We start from the raw sequence: 19,473 nt of genomic DNA on the forward strand, positions 1-19,473 counted from the left end.
GTCGTTATGGACATTGGGGAGGGTATGTGCTATGGTGAGTGCTGTGAAGTGTGTAAACCTGGAGATTCACAGACCTGTACCCCTGGGGATAAAAATATATTATATGTTTATAAAAAATAAAAAAATTAAAAAAAAAAAGAGTTACCACCCACATCCAATTCAGAGGGTTTTGTGGTTGCAGAGGAAGAAGCAAATCAGCAGCATGTGGGTGCAGGAGTCCTGGATTAGAAGTCCCTGTGGTCCTTCCACCTGTAGAAGCTAGGCTGGCAGAGGAGGGGGAAGGTTCTCAAGGGCTTTTGGGTGGCGTGTGGACCTCTGGACCAGGGTATCACTTACACGTTCCTGTCCAGGCAGCTTAATTCAACCCCATTACCAAAGAAAGAGGCAGTGTGTGAGGTGAATTTCCTTTGTGGTAAGCATCTGCTGTACATAATTTCCATCAGCAAATCCCAACCCCCACAAGGGTGCCCTCTCTTCCCCTGGCCACTGCTGAACTGAGCCCTTGTCCGTACATTAAGGTCTTTGTAAAGACCTCTGAACCCCAAAAGTGAGGGAAACTAGAACCCCAGTGTGTGATCTGGAGCCTAGATATATGCAAGGATGTTCAGCGAGTGACAGACCCTGGCTCACTCTAGAGAAGAGAACCAGCCACCACCCACCTATAAGGCTGAGCTAAAACATTTACCTTTCTTTCTGAAACTGAATGATACACAGCCCTTGGCTCATTAGCACAATACATTTAGGTCTCTACCCCATGCTGGTTTTAAAAGGATCCTAAGTTTTGAGGGGCTAGAATATATATTCCATTGACTTCCACTCTAGTTTTTATATTTCCTTCATTCTACCTGCTTGGATTTTGTTTGCTCTTTATTTTCTACATTCTTAGGGTAGGAGCTTAGGCCATTCCTATGAGATGGTTCTTTCCTAATTCAGGCATTTTTCAAATTACATGTCTAATATTATTTGTTTATCAATTTATTACAAATTAAACACAAAGCTGAGAGAAACATTGGCTATTTCTTCAGTTGGGAAGCAACAGGAGAAATATGAGAAGCTAGAATGGAAACATGGTCCTCAGGTGTGGGTCTGATGCCATTCGTGATACATTACCTGGGGAGATTTTGTATTTGATGTCCTCAGCACTAGGGAGTCCCGGGAGAAAGAAAATGGAAATAAGCAAACAAAAAAGCCTTAAGTAAGTGTGAGAGTTGTAGCAGACAGAACTTAGGTGGGGGGGCTCATGATACCTACAGCCCAGGGTACATGCCCTCCCATTCAGTGTGGGCAGAGCCTGTGACTTCCTTCGAGCCCATGCAATTTGCAGAGGAAGGGATTTGACAGATGTAACAACCGTCCCAAATCAGTTGAATCTCAGTTAACTAAAATGGAGATTATGCTAGCTGGACCTCACTAAATCAGGACGAAGCCCTTAAGGGAGGAACTAAGATCTCTCCCTTGTGGATGAATTTCCCCCTTGCTGCTATGATTAGTAAGGATCTCACATGTCAGGAACTTTGAGTGGCCTCTAGGACATTGAGGTGACCTCCGACCTGTAGCACCAAAGGTCAGGACCTTTAGTCAGATAGTCACAAAGAAAAGAATTCTTCCCACAACCTGAAAAGACCTTGGAAACAAATTCTTCAAGACTCTGGATGAGAAGGGAGTTGGGCCAACACCTTGGTTTCATCCTGGAAGACCCCAAGAAGAGAATCCAGTTAAACCCTGCCTAGAAGCCTGACACCTAGACACTATGTGATGATCAATGTGTGTTTTAGCCACTAAGTTAGTGCTAACTTTTCGTGGGGCAGTAAAAAAGGAATAGGACAGTAAAATTCCTACGTGGTGATACAGTGTTACAAGCTTAGAAACTAATGGGAATCTGAGGACACTGACATGTTACAGGGCACTATTTGTCAGTTTCCCCAGCTCCCCTTGGGGAGGATACAGAAGCCCAAGGGAGGCCAAGGTAGGGGTGGAGATGGATGTGAAAACTGACCCTTTCATCCTTGACACAGTGCACACTCAGGCTTCTGGAGTTCACTCTACCTGTAATGTTCAAGAAAACAGAAAAAGAAGACAAGAGAAGACCTTGGCCAGATACATGATGGGTCTCATAGAAAAAGGACATGATAATCAGACAAGGAGAAAAGGACAAGTAAATATATCTAGGACAGAAGAAGTCATTTTTGAGAAAGACACAGAGATGGAGAAACCTGAATCAAAGGAGTGCAGACAACTACATCCAGTTCTTAGTTTCTGAACAACATGGGGGGTGACTATGTGAGCCCCGTAGTCATATGATTGTTAAATTATAAAGCAGGTTATGTGGAAAACACACACACAGAGACACATGTCAGTTGGAGATCCTCCTCTCTCATAGTCTGACCCTTTTACCCAAACCGCCCAGAGACCCTGGGTCATGAGGAGGAACACCTGAGGGATGGAGCCTCACTGAGCAGCCGCCTGGGGAGGGTTTTGTTTACACCCAGAGCACTGTAGGAGGAGTCTCCTTGCTCTGCTGGCAGTAATAACTGGCAGCATCGCCATCCTCCACGGGATCAATCGTGAGACTGAATTCAGACCCAGACCCACCGCCTCTGAAATGTGCCAGGACCCCAGACACTCAACTGGATGCTTTATAAGTCAGGATTCTCGGACACTGTCCTGATTTTTGTTGATACCATATAATAAAGTGGGTAATGCCCAAAATGTCACCGACTTTCTGACTGGTCTTGCAAGAGATGGTGGCCCTCTGCCTTGGAGACACGGTCAAAGAGGCTGGAGACTGGGTCAGCACAATGTCCCCAGTGCAGCCTAGAATGAGAAACTCAACAAATTTGACAGAGGTACTGAGAGCATCTCAGTGGAGGCCCACAGCACTGATGACCTTATAGTCAGGGTCATGGACAACACTCTGAGGAGCCAGAAAATGGAACGGAAGTGGGCAACTGGAACCCCATGCCAAATGCTTGAATTCCAGCCACCAAGAACCCAGAGACACCAAAAGCATCGAAGCCACAGTGAGTTTTCCCACCATTTCTCCCTGTGCCCCTGTCTCACCAGAGCCCAGAGCAGAGGATCCACAGCAGGGGAGCCCCAAACCCCATCTTGGAGAGCTGGACTAGGGCCTGCTCCTTGGGGGTCCTGACGGCTGCCTTTAAGGATGTTGAGATCAGCCTGGGGTTTTTTCTAATGACACAACATGCAAATCAGCTCAGAAGACCTTGAGGTTTTGCCCAAAGGGGCATGTGCTCTCAGAACACCCTGTGGGACTTGGGGTCACAAGAAATTTCCAAGTATAGCTCAAGCATGTCCCAAGGGATTGGGGGACCTGTTTCTTAAAACTTTGCCTTCTAGTCTGATGCCACGTCAGGGAGTACCCTGGGCTGTCCTACTGTGAAGATATAGGTTATTTCAGGAACACATTTAATCCCTACAATTACCACAGTAATTTATTTCAAATTGTGATTATGGTCAGGAAGAGAAAGCTGTGGGATTATAAAAGAGTGAACTAGGGTGGCCTGGCTCCAATGGGGAGAGGAAGTCGGCCCCACTGAGTAAAAGGCCTTCAAATGAAGTCCTGACATGTCCTCAGGACCTGGAAAGGGTGAGAAGGCTGAGCATGGAACCTTCGTGAAGGCTGAGAACAGACACTAAGCAAGGAACTTGCCAGGACTCTATCTGCTCAGTCCTGGAAACCAATGTCCTGTCTTCCTGAAGCCCTCCCAGGCAGAGCAGTCACTCCTGCTCAGAGTGGAGAACGCCCTGTGCCCAACTCACATTCACCCTGCCTCCAACATTGACATGTGGTGTGAAGGCACCATGACAAAGCCCAGAAGACAAACCCGTGTGAATCCCAGCTCGCAAGGTAGAGCACATCCTCTATGACCTCAACAATTTCTCATGAACTAATTCTTCATCTTCTACAAAATGTCCTCCCAAGTGGCTCCCAGTGACTTCTCCCAGACAGAAGCAGGCTGAGCCACATGTGACTTACCATCGCCTAACCGATCATTCTAGTTTTCTGTCATCTGTCAGGGCGAGGGCCAGGCAATGGCAGGGGATCCAGGGGAGTGTCCGGCAGGCAGCCACCACCAGGTACCACCATGACCTTGGACTCTGCCAGCTCTGCTTTCGTCCTCCGTGGGGATTTGCATCAACCTCCCACCCCTATTGCCTCCACCACAGGCCTGATGCTGCTCACTGGGTCTTTTCCACGGAGGTCTGAGCAGCCTTGGGAGGGCAAGAGGCAGCCTGATGGTGCCAGTTCCTCAGGCTCCTGCTCTTATGATGCAGGTGAGAAAATGTCCCCAAGTTGAGAGCTCTCTCAGAGGAGACCCTCGTGCTCCCTGAGAAGAGTGGTATTGGGAGGGGACAGGAAATGAATGCCACCAAACACACAGGCTTGTTTAGGGCCTGGCCTCACCTTGGGAGGTCCACTCTGGCTCTAACAGAAACACTGCATCTCTGCATCAGCCCAGTGTGCTTCTGATGGCAGCTTCGGTGGGCTCATGACACTCTCCCAAGCTGCCAGGTCCCTGGCAGTTCCTCAGGAGAGAGTCTCCAACAGCTGCAGGGCCAGTGAGAGCCCCCTCCACCCAGCCAGGAAGCACTGCTTGGCCTGCACCAGCACGGGCCAAAGGCCCTCATTTACCTCCCTTCCACCTGAGTTAATGGGGTGCCCGCCCAGTCAGAGGCAGCGGCTCTAGGACAGACTTGACTCATACCATCTGCAGCCTACAAGCTAACGACAATATGGATGACTTCGGTCTTGTAACATCAGGATGTACTGTCATAATGACAGGACCCACATCAGACTTCAGCCCTCATGCTAGTCATGACAGCCCCAGTCTGGCCCTCTCCACTCAGGTTCCTACCTTGCTTCCCAATGCCTCCAACAGCCGCCGCCATGCAGAACCTCCTCTCTACCGGATGTTTGTAGTCTCTGTCTGCTGAGCATTCCTATTTCCTGACTTTGCCATTCAAATTTTATCCAGAAAAAAACATCTCAGAAAGGAGAAAACACTAGATCTTGGTCTATCCTTGTGCTGGAACCAATGCACATTATTCTTTTCCCAACATATTTTTAACATTCAAAAAAATAATCTTCTAGTGCAAAATCAGGAGCAAAGAAAGAGCAGGCTCCTTTTGTCACTAGAAAACATTTTAAATTTGGAAAGAACAGCAAAGGCAAATTATACGAGGGAGGCAAACAAAAAATATGGAAGACAGGAGAGATAAAGGACTCACTACCTGGATACTTTCTCCCCCGACGCTTACCCACCAAACCACTGACATGCGCAGTAGCCCCCACCCCGTCTATTCTAAAATCACCCGGAGCTTTTGTGTTTCCCCAACAGCCTGCTCGTGGAGTTTCTTTTGCCCCCTTCAGCCACTTCTAGACTTCTAGGCCTGCCTAGAAAGTGGAAGAACAGTGTTTGAAATCAAGATAGGTAGACTACGCCATGCTAGGATCATTCCTTATTGCAGACAAACACCAGCCCCAAAGTCTCTCCTGGTTTCTGGAATATTTTAGCTCCCACCTCCTACAGCCTCTCACAGCCTTTCAGAATTCCTGGTGGTTTCAGTATATTCAGTATATGACTTTCCATTACCTGCTCTCTCAGTTGTTTGGCTGATCCTCCTCCAATTGTCTCTTCCCCACCCAATCTTGATCAGTCACTCTCATGGCCATGCCTTAGGTGTGCCATCAGAAAATCATGACAAGTTCTCCATCATTACAATGCTGAGCATCTCAGGGGCGCCTGGGTGGCTCAGTTGGTTGAGCCTCTACCTTCAGCTCGGGCCATGGTCCTGGGGTCCTGGACGTGAATGCCCAAGAGATGACTTCAAAGGAAAAGGTGACAAGTGGTGAAAAATGTGCTGAGGCACAGTGTCCCGTGTTCCTAAAGTGACAGGGTTTAAGAGTGAGGGCATCAGAGTGGCTGGGTGGATCAGTCTGTTGAGCGTCTAACTCTTGGTTTCGGCTCAGGTCATGATCTCAGGCATGTGAGACTGAGCGGGTGTCAGGTTCCGCTCAGTCTCAACAATAAATAATCAATAAATAGATAGATAAATAGATAGATAAATCAAACAATAAATAGATAGATAAAATCAAAAAGAAAAAAAATAATGAGAGAATTGCCTTTGTGAGAATGAGTACACCTGGGAGAAATGGAGAAGAGAGAGAAGGGAGGTAGGAAAGGAGCTGGAGCAGAAATGAATGTGCAGGACACTGCCCAGGAAGGCTGGAAAACAGGGCCCATGGAAGGAAAAAGCGAGAGGGACACTAACTTCCACGTGGGAGATTCTGAATAGGAGAGCTCAAAGGTTTCATTCTGGGAAGGTTCAGAGTGGGAGGGTGATGGAGGGTGAAGAAAAGAGAATGAGGAAATAAAAGAGAAATGTCCCAGAGTCCAAGAGGAACAGGAAGGGAGAACTGACCCGCAGGGTGTAACGTTCACGGCCCTTTGTCAGAGGCTAAAGACAGACCTTCCTGGCTCACTTCTGCCGTGGGGCCCTGGGAAACATGCAGCTTCCTGGGGTACAAAAACTCCCAGCAGCATCCCTAAGACATCTTCACAGCGTTTATCTTGATTAACCTCCCACAAAAAGGGATGCAGGAGGGATGCCTGGGTGGCTTAGTTGGTTAAGTGGCTGCCTTCAGCTCAGTCATGATCCCAGCATCGTGGGATGGAGCCTCACATTGGGCTCCCTGCTCAGAAGGGAGCCTGCTTCTCCCTCTGCCTCCTGCTCCCCCTGCTTGTGCTCCCTCCTTTTCTTTGGCAAATGAATAAATAAAATCTTAAAAAAAAAAAATAGGGTGGTGGGTGGAGATGCAGGAGAAGTCCACTCCCTTCACTTTCTGCTGGGATCTTACGAGCCCTGCAAGGAGTATGTCAGGAGAAGTGACTTCTCAGGCAGATAGTGGAAAAGACATGTTCAGGGATGAGCGGGGACGAAGCAGCTGGTGCAGCAAAGCCTCACTGACCCTCAGCCCTGGTCAGCAGGTTTGTGTTCGAGGCTGAAGCACTGTGGGTGGAGAGCTATAATGATGCTGGCAGTAATAGTTTCCCACATCTTCAGCCTGGAGGTTGCTGACGCTGAGGGTGAAGTCTGTCCCAGACCCACTGCCGCTGAACCGGTCTGGGATGCCCGTGGCCCTGCTGGATGCACCATAGATGAGGAGCCTGGGAACCTGCCCAGGTTTCTGCTGGTACCAGGCTACATAGTTGCTAACACTCCGACTGGCTCTGCAGTTGATGGTGACCCGTTGACCTGGAGACCCAGCCAGGGAGCCTGGAGACTGAGTCATCATGACGTCCCCACAGGCACCTGCAATCAGAAAAACGGTGATACAGACACACTTTATCCCAGTCACACTGAAATATGTCATTGCAAATGTGCTTCCTAATGGTACCACATGGAAGTACATCATTGGGTCTGTTTTGGAAATAACCAGTGTTTCTCATTATCTATCTTAAAAATTTACTTAAAATGACACTAGTCCAGAGGGATTATGGCACTTTTCAGCTTCTCACCTGAGACCCACAGCAACAAGAAGAGGAGGACCTGCCTCTGTGACGCCATCTTGCTGCCCCTGCCGGCCCGACGCAGCTCAGCTCACATAGCAAAGGCCCCTTTTATACAGCCTGATCTGCTGGTCTGGGCCTGGAGGGGCTTATGCAAAGCAGTCAGGGAGAACAGAAGCAAATCTCATAAGCAGTGGGTTGTGAAAGTACCCAGTGGAAATGTAAGGAGCCAAAAATAACTCCAAAATAGAATTGTATGACAGGAACACACAAAAGTCAACTTAGAAGCTCTGAGAACAACTTAGTTCTAAAGTGACAAACTGCTACAAGATCAAATGAGGAGCTTCCATTCTCAATTTAAAATGTCTTTAAATGGGTTCAGTGTCCAGAAATGATGAGCTTGGCTCATCATATCAATAACCGTGGTAAAATAACAAAATATGCTGGGAAACAAATAATGGGAGGCAGGGAGGGGCAAAAGAATTGAAAGACACAAAAGGAAAGTGGAGAACTTTGGGCCCAGCTTTTTATAGAACCTCTGACTGGAAAACATCAAGCTCTGAAGCCATTTTTCTCCTGCAGATGGGTAAGGACGTGGCAAACAGTTGAGCTCAGGTCCCGGAGCTGTGCAAGGCCAGAGAGATGGAAGAGATGGAAGACAGGCGAAGAATTTCCTCACTCGGGGGGACATGTGGGACCCTCATTGGACCTAGGAGAAGTCTGAATCCTGAATTTCAGTTATTCTATCTTTTCAGTTCAATATTTCTGTTTTGTGTTGAATTAACCAATGAATGAAATCTAGGTGCCCTCAGGAAAATTCAGTTTCCTCCAGTGGTTTGAGAAGTCAGAGCAGGGTTGCTTGGGCACCATATAACTTCCTGCAACTGTTCCTCCTCCTGCTATTCCTTCTTAAGCAGAGGGAAGGGGGCAGGGGAGGGATTCCCTTAAGACTCGGAGCAGGCAGTCCCAGTGAGGAGGGCAGAGGCTGTGGAGGCTTCCGGCACACTGCAAGTCCAACCACAACACTTCTGCCATCTCTACTCTGAGTGGGGCACATGCCTGAGGCTTCCTCTGTCAGGTGGCACCCTGGCTGTTCCGTGGGACCCCGTGACCGCTGCACCTCTTCGTGACATGAGCCATTTCCTAAACCCAGATAGAGCCTGTATCAAGTAGACCCTACCTGGGGATCCACACCTTACCCTCACAATGTGTCGATTTGCCCATTGTTCCGCCCCTCAATTTGCCTCTGATGATGGCTAATTTTAGGTGTCAACAGAAGTAGACTAGGGCACCCAGTGGGGTGGTCACTGCCATTTTCGATGTTGCTGCCAAGGTATTTTTTAATGTGATGAACATCTACATCTGTAGCTCTTATCATGACACAGAGTCCCCGCCCATGCTGCACAAAAGATTCACCACAACCCTGTTTCAGCTTCAAAAAGGAAAGAAAATTTTATTATTATTATTAAAGCAAAACCAATAGAAACAGAAGAGGAAAGGAATCTACACATACAGGAAGGGAGTAGTAGGCAAGAAATGAGAATAAGGCCACTTAGCTCATAACAGGTATTTACAACACCCCACCTCAGCTGCTGGGAAGCCCAGTGGAGACAGACAGGATGGAGTCCCAACTGAGAGGCCTGGGTGGAGCGTCCTCTCCTCAGGGGACACTTGCCGGGGACCATCCCCAGAAGGGCCGTATTTATAGAGTAAATAATAAGGTTTGAAATTAAACATTTGTTCACCTACATGCAGTTTGGAGCAAGCCGCATGTCCACATTGTCATTTTCTGTATTTTCAAGGAGCCCGAGCTATGTGCGTCTGTCTCCCCTCCTGGATCCCATTCTAGGGGGCCAGCCCTGCCTAGAGGAGGAGGAGATGGGAGACAAGGCTGTAGCTCTTGGCATCCAGAACAGAAGGGCCATATTCCTGATGAACATAGATGCAAAAATCCTCCACAAAATATTAGCAAACCAAATTCAATAATACATTAAAAGGATCATACACCATGATCAAGTAGGATTTATACCAGAGATGAAAGTATGGTTCAATATCCATAAATCATTCAGCATGATATGTCACATCAACAAAATTAAGGGTAAAAATCGTAAGATTTTCTCAACAGATGCAGAAAAACTATTTGATAAAATTCAGGATCTATTTACCAAAAAAAAAACAAAAACAAAAACACCAAAATTATAGAGGATATGGAGAAAGAGGATATGGACAGGATAAGGAGAAACGCCCTCAGGTATTGTTGTTGGGGATGTAAATTGGTGCAGCCACTATGGAAAACAGTATGGAGTTTCCTCAAAAACTTAAAAATAGAACTACCCTATGATCCGGCTATTCCACTTCTGGGTATTTGAAAATATATATGCACCACTGGATCCATTACAGCATTATTAAAACAGCCATGATTTGGAAACAACCTAAGTGTCCACTGATGGATAAATGGATAAAGAAGATGTGTTATACATGTGTACGCACACAAGGAAATACTACTCAGCCATGAAAGGGAAAGGAATCTTGCCATTCGGGACAACATGGATGAAACTTGAAAGGGATGTGCTAGGTGAAATAAAGAAGACTGAGAAAGATATTATGTGTAATATCACTTACATGTGGTATCTAAAAAACCTAAATACATAGAAACAGAATAGATTGGTGGTTGCCAAGGGTTTGGTAGTGAGATAAATAGGGGAGATGTTGATCACAGGGTATTAACTTCTGTATATAAAATAATTTCTGATGGTCTCATGTACAGCAAGTTGGCTGTAGTTAACAGTATTATATTGTACTTGAAGGTTACTAAGAGATTAGACCTTTAATGTTCTCACCACAAAAAGTAAGTAAGTAAAACAAGAAGGAAAATTATGCGCAGCGAATGTTGCATTAACTATCCTTATGTTGGTAACCATTTCACAATATAAACATAGATCAAATTATCACATTGTATAAAACTTAAACTTACACAATGTTATACATCAATTCTATCTAGAAAAAAAAATGTTGACATCATTTCCTTCTGGCCCCCATGGTTTCTGAATAGAAATCCTCTGTCATTCGAGGTGTTTTCCTCTCTGGGTAAGGGTGATTTTTCTCTTTCAGCCTATGATATTTTTTTCCTTTTCCTTTAGTGCTCATAAATTTTAGTACAATGTGTCTTGACATATATTTCTTCAGGTTTATGCTGTTGGTGGTCTGCTAAATGTGAAATTTTTCAGCAATTAACTTGTTCAAAATATTTTTCATCTCCATCCTCTCTCTCCACTCTTTCTAAATTCCAGTGGCACAAATGTCAGATTTTTTGTTGGGTCCTATGTATCCCAGGTACGGTGGGGTTTTGTTGTTGTTGGTTTTGAATTGGGGATTTTTTCTGTTTTGTTTTGTTTTTAGCTTAGTTTCTCTTTTTGGTTTAGATTGGGTTATTTCTTGCCTCTGGTCTTTCCTCCTTTATCCTTCCTCTCTTCTCATTCCAGACCCTTCCTAGCCAGGCACCCCACAGGGCATCCTTGTCATTACTTCAGGCCACTTCCCCAGCCACATTAAATCAATGACCATTTGGGCTCTTTTGAGCGTCTACTAACTAAACATCTTATTTCATTGCAGGATGCTACGGGAGCTGTCCAGTTTAACTTACATGAACATATGATGCGAACCTGGGCAGAACCTGGAGTCCATTCTCTTCTATTAGCTGGTTGGCAGGCCCTGTGTCTTTAATCAGATGTGGTAAGAAGCAAAGACAGGAAAGCTATTACAATGCAGTAAGAAGTTTTTATTATATGCATAGTTCCCTGGAAACAGAACACACAGCATGCCTCCCGGTGACACAGGTTGTACCAAGGTGAAAAGAGCATACAGAGAGAAGTACTGCTGGCTTCTATTTTTTACTGTGTATTTCATGAGAAGTAATGGAGAAGCAAAGTCAACAAGCTACTTAGACATAAGATTGGAGAGTTTGAAAACTTCAGCAGGCTGCAGACTGTAAGTGTGCCTCTTGTCCTCTGGTACCTAGGGGGATTTGGGTAGAGGGAAATGTCACAGATTGTTGGTCTCATTGAAAGGAAGAGAGTAAGGATTGGGGCTCAGGATTGTCTGGCTTGCATATCAAACCTATGCCCTTGGGCAAGTCTTTTACTGCCTCTGGGAATTAGCTAATTTTGGAAGAGGCAGTCCCTTCCTGGCTGGAGCAACAAGAATGCAGAAATAAGAAGATAAGAAATAAGAAAATGCATTAAATATAAAGTCTCATGAGGCTAGAAATAGGAGCTCGTGCAGGGGTGTTTCAGCACGAGTGGTGAGTATTGTGGTGATCTGAAATTCTTGTCCCATAAATTAAGTGTGCCCGCTGAATCTGCTTGGGTCCAATACTAAAGAAAATACTTTCTCCTTTCTGAGGTTGACTGCTGCTGGGCTCCACCCAATCTTACAATCTGGTGTGACATTTCTGGTTTAGGAGGAACAGCTCTGTCACACAATTAATTAATGTGATGTGGACAGGTCTACCAGGGCCTGTGCTATGCTGGGAACTACTTGTTGAACAGTGAATAGGTTGTTTTTGAGAAGGGCCGAGTCTTGCAAATAAACCGGAAGTCTATGCTATGAGTCTTCATCTGGCCTTGCCAGAGTGTCCACACCATCCTTCTGGACACAGATGCAAGTAAAACCAATAATAGGAGAGGTCTCAGGGCCCAGGTGATAGGGCCACTTGCATCATGATCTAAACCCGATACAGAGTTCCTCCTGGCTCTGCACCCACTCTACATAGTGACCTCAAAAGTAGCTGAAAAACAGAATGGTGTAGCTTGTCCAAGTGTGGATTGTGTTGTCTCAACACTCAACACTCAACAAGGTGCTGTGTTTCAACCTCAGTGGTCAAATGTGCAAGTTACAAGTACTTGCCCTTTACCTCAGAGACGATGTGCCCGCATTCCTCAGATATCTGGACCCCTGACATAGACACCAGGGAAGGGGGTCAGATGAATTTTTGTAGGGTTTGCATCCCAATGTTGGAGCACATGTGTTTTTCCAAGTTAGCGAAGTCCTCAATATTTCTCACTCATTGTGTGCAATTAACAGGATGTAATTGATAGAGGATGGCCTGGCAGGATGCTCTGAGGGATGTTTATACAACGCACTGCAGCAGAGAGCACGGAGTTAATGTAGCCCTGGGCCGAGACTGATAATGTGACCAGCTCTTCACTGCCTTGAAAGGGAATTCCATCAGAGGACTGCTCTAGATCATATGCCATGCCCCCTGCTGTAGACCTTGTAGTTGGCCCAGCATGGGGTAAATACATTCAAAACCTCCACATGGCCAGAAGAGGGAGACTTAACACACACAGGAAAGAATGGGGCCCAGTGAGGGGGGATTCTTTTGACAAAATTAATTTTTGAGGGACACCTGGGTGGCTCAGTTGGTTAAGCAGCTGCCTTCGGCTCAGGTCATGATCCCAGCGTCCTGGGATCGAGTCCCACATCGGGCTCCTTGCTCATCAGGGAGCCTGCTACTACCTCTGCCTCTGCCTGCCATTCTGTCTGCCTGTGCTTGCTCTCTCTCCCTCTCTCTCTCTCTGACAAATAAATAAAATCTTTAAAAAAATTTTTTTTAAAAATTAATTTTTGAGTACTTAAGCAATAGGAATGCCACATAATTTGCATATATTTTTCCTCTTAGATCTGAAGTGTTTCTGCCTCTCAGAGTCTAATAACAGAGTCTCTGGGTGTGTGGCATGAACACACTGGATCCATTGAAAGCAGCAAAATGGTGACTCCATCACAGTTCTTGGCCTTCTGCTCCTCTGGGTTCCAGTGAAAATATTTGGACAAAGCAGATTTTCCATCCCTGATTTTCTTTCTTCATTGGAAACCTTACCATAGATGAATTTGGCTTATTTTAAAAATGAGTAGTATTCTCTGTCCTACCTAACTAGATATTGGTGATTTCCATGTACATATCCTGAGACTCTGCTGATGTTTCCTGTGTGGTTTCAACCTTCCATGGTGAGATTGTGCTGACCCAGTCTCCTGCCGTCCTGTCCATGACTCCAAAAGAAGGAGTCACCATCACCTGCCGGGCCAGTCAGAACATTAACAAGTGGTTAGTCTGGTATCAGCAGGAGCCAAGGAGAGCTCCTAAGCTCCAGATCTATGAAGCATCCAAGTTGGAAACTGGTGTCCCATAGCCATTCAGCAGCAGTGGGTCTGGGACAGACATCACTCTCACCAACAGCAGCCTGGAGCCTGAAGATGCTGGGACCTACTACTGCCTGCAGTCTAACAGCTACCCACCCACAGTGTTACAGGTCAGAGCATAAACCACCAGGGAGGCAGATGTGAGGGGCTGGGCTCTCCCTGCTGCTCCTCTAATGCCAGCATCTGCTCAGAAAGTTTCTCAGAGGCAGCCCCAATTTGGAGGTCATGGGAGCTTTGGGAGAAGGGCAAGGAGGCTCCTCGGCCTCCTGACTGACTCCCCTTCCCCCGGATCATTACACCCAAGGAGTGTGGATCAAGGCATCTGTCGGGGTTTATGCAGCAAAAGAGAAGCCACTCTAGGTATTCCAAGCAGGAATTGCTTCCGTTAAGTACGTAATGTTTAAACATCACTGTTTCAAAGGCCTGGGGATATAATAAGGGAAGCAGACACTAGAAACAGTGATTCCTTGATGATGCACCATAAGTCAGAGAATGTATACCATTGGAGATACAGGCTGCCTAACCACATGGTCCTCAGGCCTGTTTAGGAGGGCCAGGGATGGAGGTGCTGGTGCTCTAGCCGCTGCAACCCCTCCGCAGGTGATTCTCTGGTCCCTCACTTACCACTCACCTGCCTGCTAGTGCTCATGGAAGGCATTGAATCCTCTTCTTCTGACCTCCAGATCTAGGGTAAGGTGTCTTGTGGGCAACTCCATAGGGAACCATAGAAGAAAGGGGGCTCTGGGAAATGTGCTTCCAGAAGTGATGGTGGTGACGGGGAGCTGACAGAAGACAGCCTGTGATGGTCACTGTTTTTCACATCTCTCAGAAGTTGGCCAGTTTGGGGACGGCCCCAGAATATGTTTGAATATGTTTCTAGCTATCATCATTAGTTCTGAATTCATAACAAGAAGATTTTGTTAAGTGACTCAGGGAACAGAAGTTGAGGAAATTGTGTCATGTATATAGAAATAACTTGACAATGATGGACTTCCATGATTAAAAAAAAAACTAAATGTGGATGAAGCATTGTTTTTTCTTAATATAAGTATACCTTGTTGCTTAAAATTCTCTTATAAGTCAGAGCATCATCGACAAGCCTGAAAGCTTGTGACAAATGCAAAATATCTGTCTCCACCTGACACCTGCTCACATGGCTCTCCATTTTAACAAGATGGCAGGAGAGCTATGTGAGCTTTAAGATGCTCTGTTGTACAGCATTTTTACTTATCCTAAAGTAGTCTCTCTTTAATTATCTATTTTCGTTTAAGACATTTCTGTTGAAAGCCACCTGTTGAATTAAAGCCACAGGATGAAAACCCCTCCAATTTAACTTTCTAATTCATACAAAATTAAATTACAAACTTCTTTGTAGACTGAAAATATTGAAAAATATTATTATTTGGAAAAAACAAGACCACTTATCTTAAAAATTAAATAGAATAATGATTTGTAGAAATTTAAAGAATTACAAAGACCACAGTAAAAATATATCAAAATTATATGCAATTCTGTCAGAATAACTGGACATAGATTTGTTCATTTTGTGGCTTCTGTACCTTCTTACAGCTTGCCATGAGAATGATGTGCCATGGGTAGTCACCACACTCTGTCTTGGACCCAGATCAACCACAATCCAAAGGCTGGAGATCATTCATCTCCCTGCACAAAAACCACACAGCTGAGCCCTGTGTGCATCATCCATATTATTGTCAACATGAACATCCATGACTATAGAAACAAATGCTTAGTATGACAAGCCACTGAGTATTTGACTGGTTTGTTAAAATAGTGTGTAAAATCTGACTAATGCAGTTTTTACACATCTTCACATAGAAATTGACAGCTTTTATTAAACCCAATGGCATAAAAAAGAACACTTGGAAATCCATTATAAGAAGATACAAAACGAAGAAATGTTTTTAAAAATATTTGAATTAAAAGTGTAAAATTCACCCTATTGTAGAAACATCTAACTACAATTACTTTGAGTAATGGTGACCAATTCTGCAGATAATTCAGACTTATTAAATGTGATTAAATCTAAAGTAAATAAATAAAATTATATATGTGAATGTATGTCCATATGCATATATATGTATAATATACATACATGCAGACACAATTCTCACAGACAACTGACTAACACCTCCATCAGGCTGACACATGCCGAATCATCAGGTTATGTCCCAGCTTTAATGAAGGATGGTTGGTAAACTGATGCCCCAAGCAGAACCGACCCCGCACCCTCTTCCACAGTGACTGTGGTTCACCGAAACCCCAGAAAATGTCTGTCATAGGTACAGGTGACCACTAGACATTCAAAGAGTTACCCAGTTCTTGCTATTATCACCTACACAATCTCTTCTTGAACTGCACAGTCATGTCTATGGATGCCAAGTATAAAAGCCAAGGGAGAGACACAACTTCTCACAGAGCTAACAAGGAACCAGAACCCCTGATAGCAACTGTTTACACATCAAGAGGAAACCTCTACATGGGAAGGGGTCTTCTGAGCATCATAGGAAAAAGATAATTGAGAGGAAACATTACAAAATGAAACATCATTCTTCTGTCCCATCCTCTTAGGAAGTGCTTCTCTAAGGAATTTCGTTATTGTTATGGAGTATGTGTGTGTATCTATTCGTCTGAATGTCTGTGTGTCTTTGTGGGGAGAGAGAGAGAAGTGTGATTGATACTCACCTTATTATAACAAATGATGAGGACAAAGGGCATCCTCACTGCCAGAAGCATAAATTCTGTCTTTGTCCCTATTCTCTTCCCCAGGACTATGACTTCTCTATTTGTGAGTGAGAGATTCTTTCCTACCCCTGTAAGTTTTTTACATTCATCTTCACATAGAGAATAATACAAGAGGTCCCAGGATGAGTTTAATTCATTTTAAATCATTATTGAATTGTTTTAAACCATTAACCTGGAAGCACCGAATCCCAGAGACTCCTAAACCATCTCCAGTTCATCCTGGGATCTGGAGATCGCCCGTCAATCAGCTGGAGAGGGACTGGGACCTGTTTCCTCCTGGTCATTAGCTGACAGGAATCCAAGCAGGATGGCCATTCACCTCCCAGAATGGACTCTGGACACGTGTGCTTGTATCATCAGGGTCTCTGGAGCTTTCTCAGGAGGCAGGTCTATGAGCACTGTGTTCTGCCACAGATCCCAGTTATCACAGGGAGATCCTGCTTCCCACAAAGGCAGTAGGGAATTTGTCTCTGTTAGTTTCCCTCCAAACACAGAAGTTTCTGCACTCCCAGGAGAGGGACCTGACCACTGCCTTCAGCTCTTTCCACTCTGCCACACCCACCACTGGATTTGCATATTGCCCTCTAGGGAGGACCTTGCCTTGGAAGTCTGACATAAAGGTCAGCTCTGAGCTTGTGTTTACTTACTAGGACTCATCAGTTCAGCTTCTCAAAATGAGGTTCCCTTCTCAGCTCCTGGGGCTGCTGATGCTCTGGGTCCCAGGTAAGAGCAGAAGGAGGATGAGGAAGGAGATTGGGGTGGGGAGGGTGAGCTGTCTGGGTGCTGTTAGTCTGTATGTGTGCTCTATTCAGGGGTGAGATTGCCCTCAAATAGGGGAATTAGTTTTGAGATAGTGAAAGCTATGAGGAAACTAAAGGGAATGAAGAACAGTGCTTTAGTGAGATGCTGAAAGAAAAAAATGTGGCCACTCTGTGCCCTGCAATTCTTGGGTTATCCATGGAATTTGGACATATTTAGAGTATGAATCAAATCACAAAATATGATTTAGCCTATCATAAATGAAATTTAAATTCCTAATAATGGCTCATAATGTTTCTCCATAACCTGTACTTATCTCTCATTATTTTAGGATCCAGCGGGGAGGTCGTGCTGACACAGACCCCGCTCTCGCTGCCTGTCACCCCCGGAGAGTCGGCTTCCATCTCCTGCAGGGCCAGTCAGAGCCTCGTACACAGTAATGGAAACACATATTTGAGCTGGTTCCGGCAGAAGCCAGGCCAGTCCCCACAGGGCCTGATCTACTTGGTTTCCAACCGTTTCACTGGGGTCCCAGACAGGTTCAGTGGCAGCGGCTCAGGGACAGATTTCACCCTGAGAATCAGCAGAGTGGAGGCTGACGATGTGGGAGTTTATTACTGCAGTCAAAGTACACACAATCCGCCCACAGTGGTTCAGGCCCGAACACAAACCTCTCTGTTTGGCAGTCCCCACCGGGCACGTGTGTTGCCTGAGCAGGGAGCTGGCACAGCAGAGGCTCTGAGCTGGCATCAGAGGCAGGTGCTGGGGAAGTCAAGGCAGTAACATGCAGCTGAGTGCTCTGGACTGAGTCCTGGGACCTGTGGGGCAACATCCTCAGTGGGGTATAACCAGTTCTAGAAAGGACGTGAGCAGCCTGTGGGCTGAGCTGTGACCTGACAGGGAGAGCCACCCTGAACTTCACCATGGCCCTCCTGCCTGTGTACATGTGTCAGGGACGGTAACTCAGGATGAGTATCAGAAACCTGAGCCATTTATGTGAAAGCACAACTATATACATTTGGAGCTAAACACGTTTGCCATATTGTCAGTGAGAGACTATTCAGTATTCTTCGGAATTTATTATTTTTTATTTTCCCACTTTATGAACCTCCACTTTCCCAGTTAGACTAATGGCTCTGTTACGATGTTATCTAGATAGTATTCTATACACACCATCCCTACATTAAATATGCATGAGAAAACTTAGTAAAATTGTTTGGTGGTCAAGCACCCAAATAGACTATTGTAGTAAATTCATAGCAAATATAAACTCCTCCTTCTGTTGAGAAGTAGTTGGCATATACATACATACATTGAAATACTACTCAGCCAAGGAAATGGTATTTTGTTATTTGCAATAACATGGATGGACCTAGAAACTATAATGCTAAGCAAAACAAGTCAGACAGAGAAAGACAAATACCATATGTCTTTATTTATATGTAGAATCTACAAACAAAACAAACAAATAAAAAACCCACAAATACAACTGACCCATGAATAAATAGAACCTTGACACGATACATTAACATTTTTCAAATGTGCACTCAACTGTTACCTCTCTCATGCACAGAACAGACAATTTCAATAAGGATCAAAGATATTAGTGTTCCCTTTAGTTTTCTTTCCTCTTCATCTCTCATGTGCATCAAATTTTCCAGAGAAAAAGCAAATATATAAATAAGTAAACAATCAAGCTATCTCACATTTGAGCAGAGGAAGGATATTTTAACTGATGAGAAAGCTGTAGGACTTCATGAGAAATCCTCAGGACAGAAGTTCCATCCCTCACAGGAGACACTTTGGGGTTGGGGATGCAAATTTCTACACAAAGTAAGGAGTTCATTTCAATGGAGGGATTATGAGGTGGCCTGTGGTCAAAGGGAACTTCTGTCTCACTTTTCCCAGTCAGACTGGGATGACTGGGGCCCCAGCCCAAGGATTACAACTGATACAAGAATACCCTTCACAGTCAACATAAGACATAGCTCCCATTTCTCCCCAGTGCTCAACAGAATCTCAGACAGCTCTACAAAATGTATTTACATATATATTTATTCCAAGGATAAACAAAGAAAAGAAATGATATTGGGAAGGAATTCAGATTACGCATATGGAGATCAGTGCTTTGAAGATCTAGATCATTGAAGTTCAGAAATGACCCACTTCACATCGTTGAGAAGTAACTTATAAAGTCAGAAGATCAACACATTCATATGTA

General features: G+C 45.0%; 2 gene segments (V, D, J or C); one reads left to right on the forward strand and one right to left on the reverse strand.

The window, feature by feature from the left end:
* Nucleotides 1-6,803: 6,803 nt before the first annotated feature.
* LOC111147974 lies at nucleotides 6,804-7,604 on the reverse strand. The segment is given in 2 exon segments: nucleotides 6,804-7,335; nucleotides 7,542-7,604. Coding segments are annotated over 2 exon segments (381 nt in total).
* Nucleotides 7,605-17,141: 9,537 nt separating this feature from the next.
* On the forward strand, nucleotides 17,142-18,035 carry LOC111148004. The segment is given in 2 exon segments: nucleotides 17,142-17,216; nucleotides 17,584-18,035. Coding segments are annotated over 2 exon segments (501 nt in total).
* Nucleotides 18,036-19,473: the final 1,438 nt, after the last annotated feature.

Source organism: Enhydra lutris, unplaced genomic scaffold (genome assembly GCF_002288905.1).
Source record: "Enhydra lutris kenyoni isolate GAN:26980312 unplaced genomic scaffold, ASM228890v2 scaffoldscaffold18, whole genome shotgun sequence".
Lineage (NCBI taxonomy): Eukaryota > Metazoa > Chordata > Mammalia > Carnivora > Mustelidae > Enhydra > Enhydra lutris.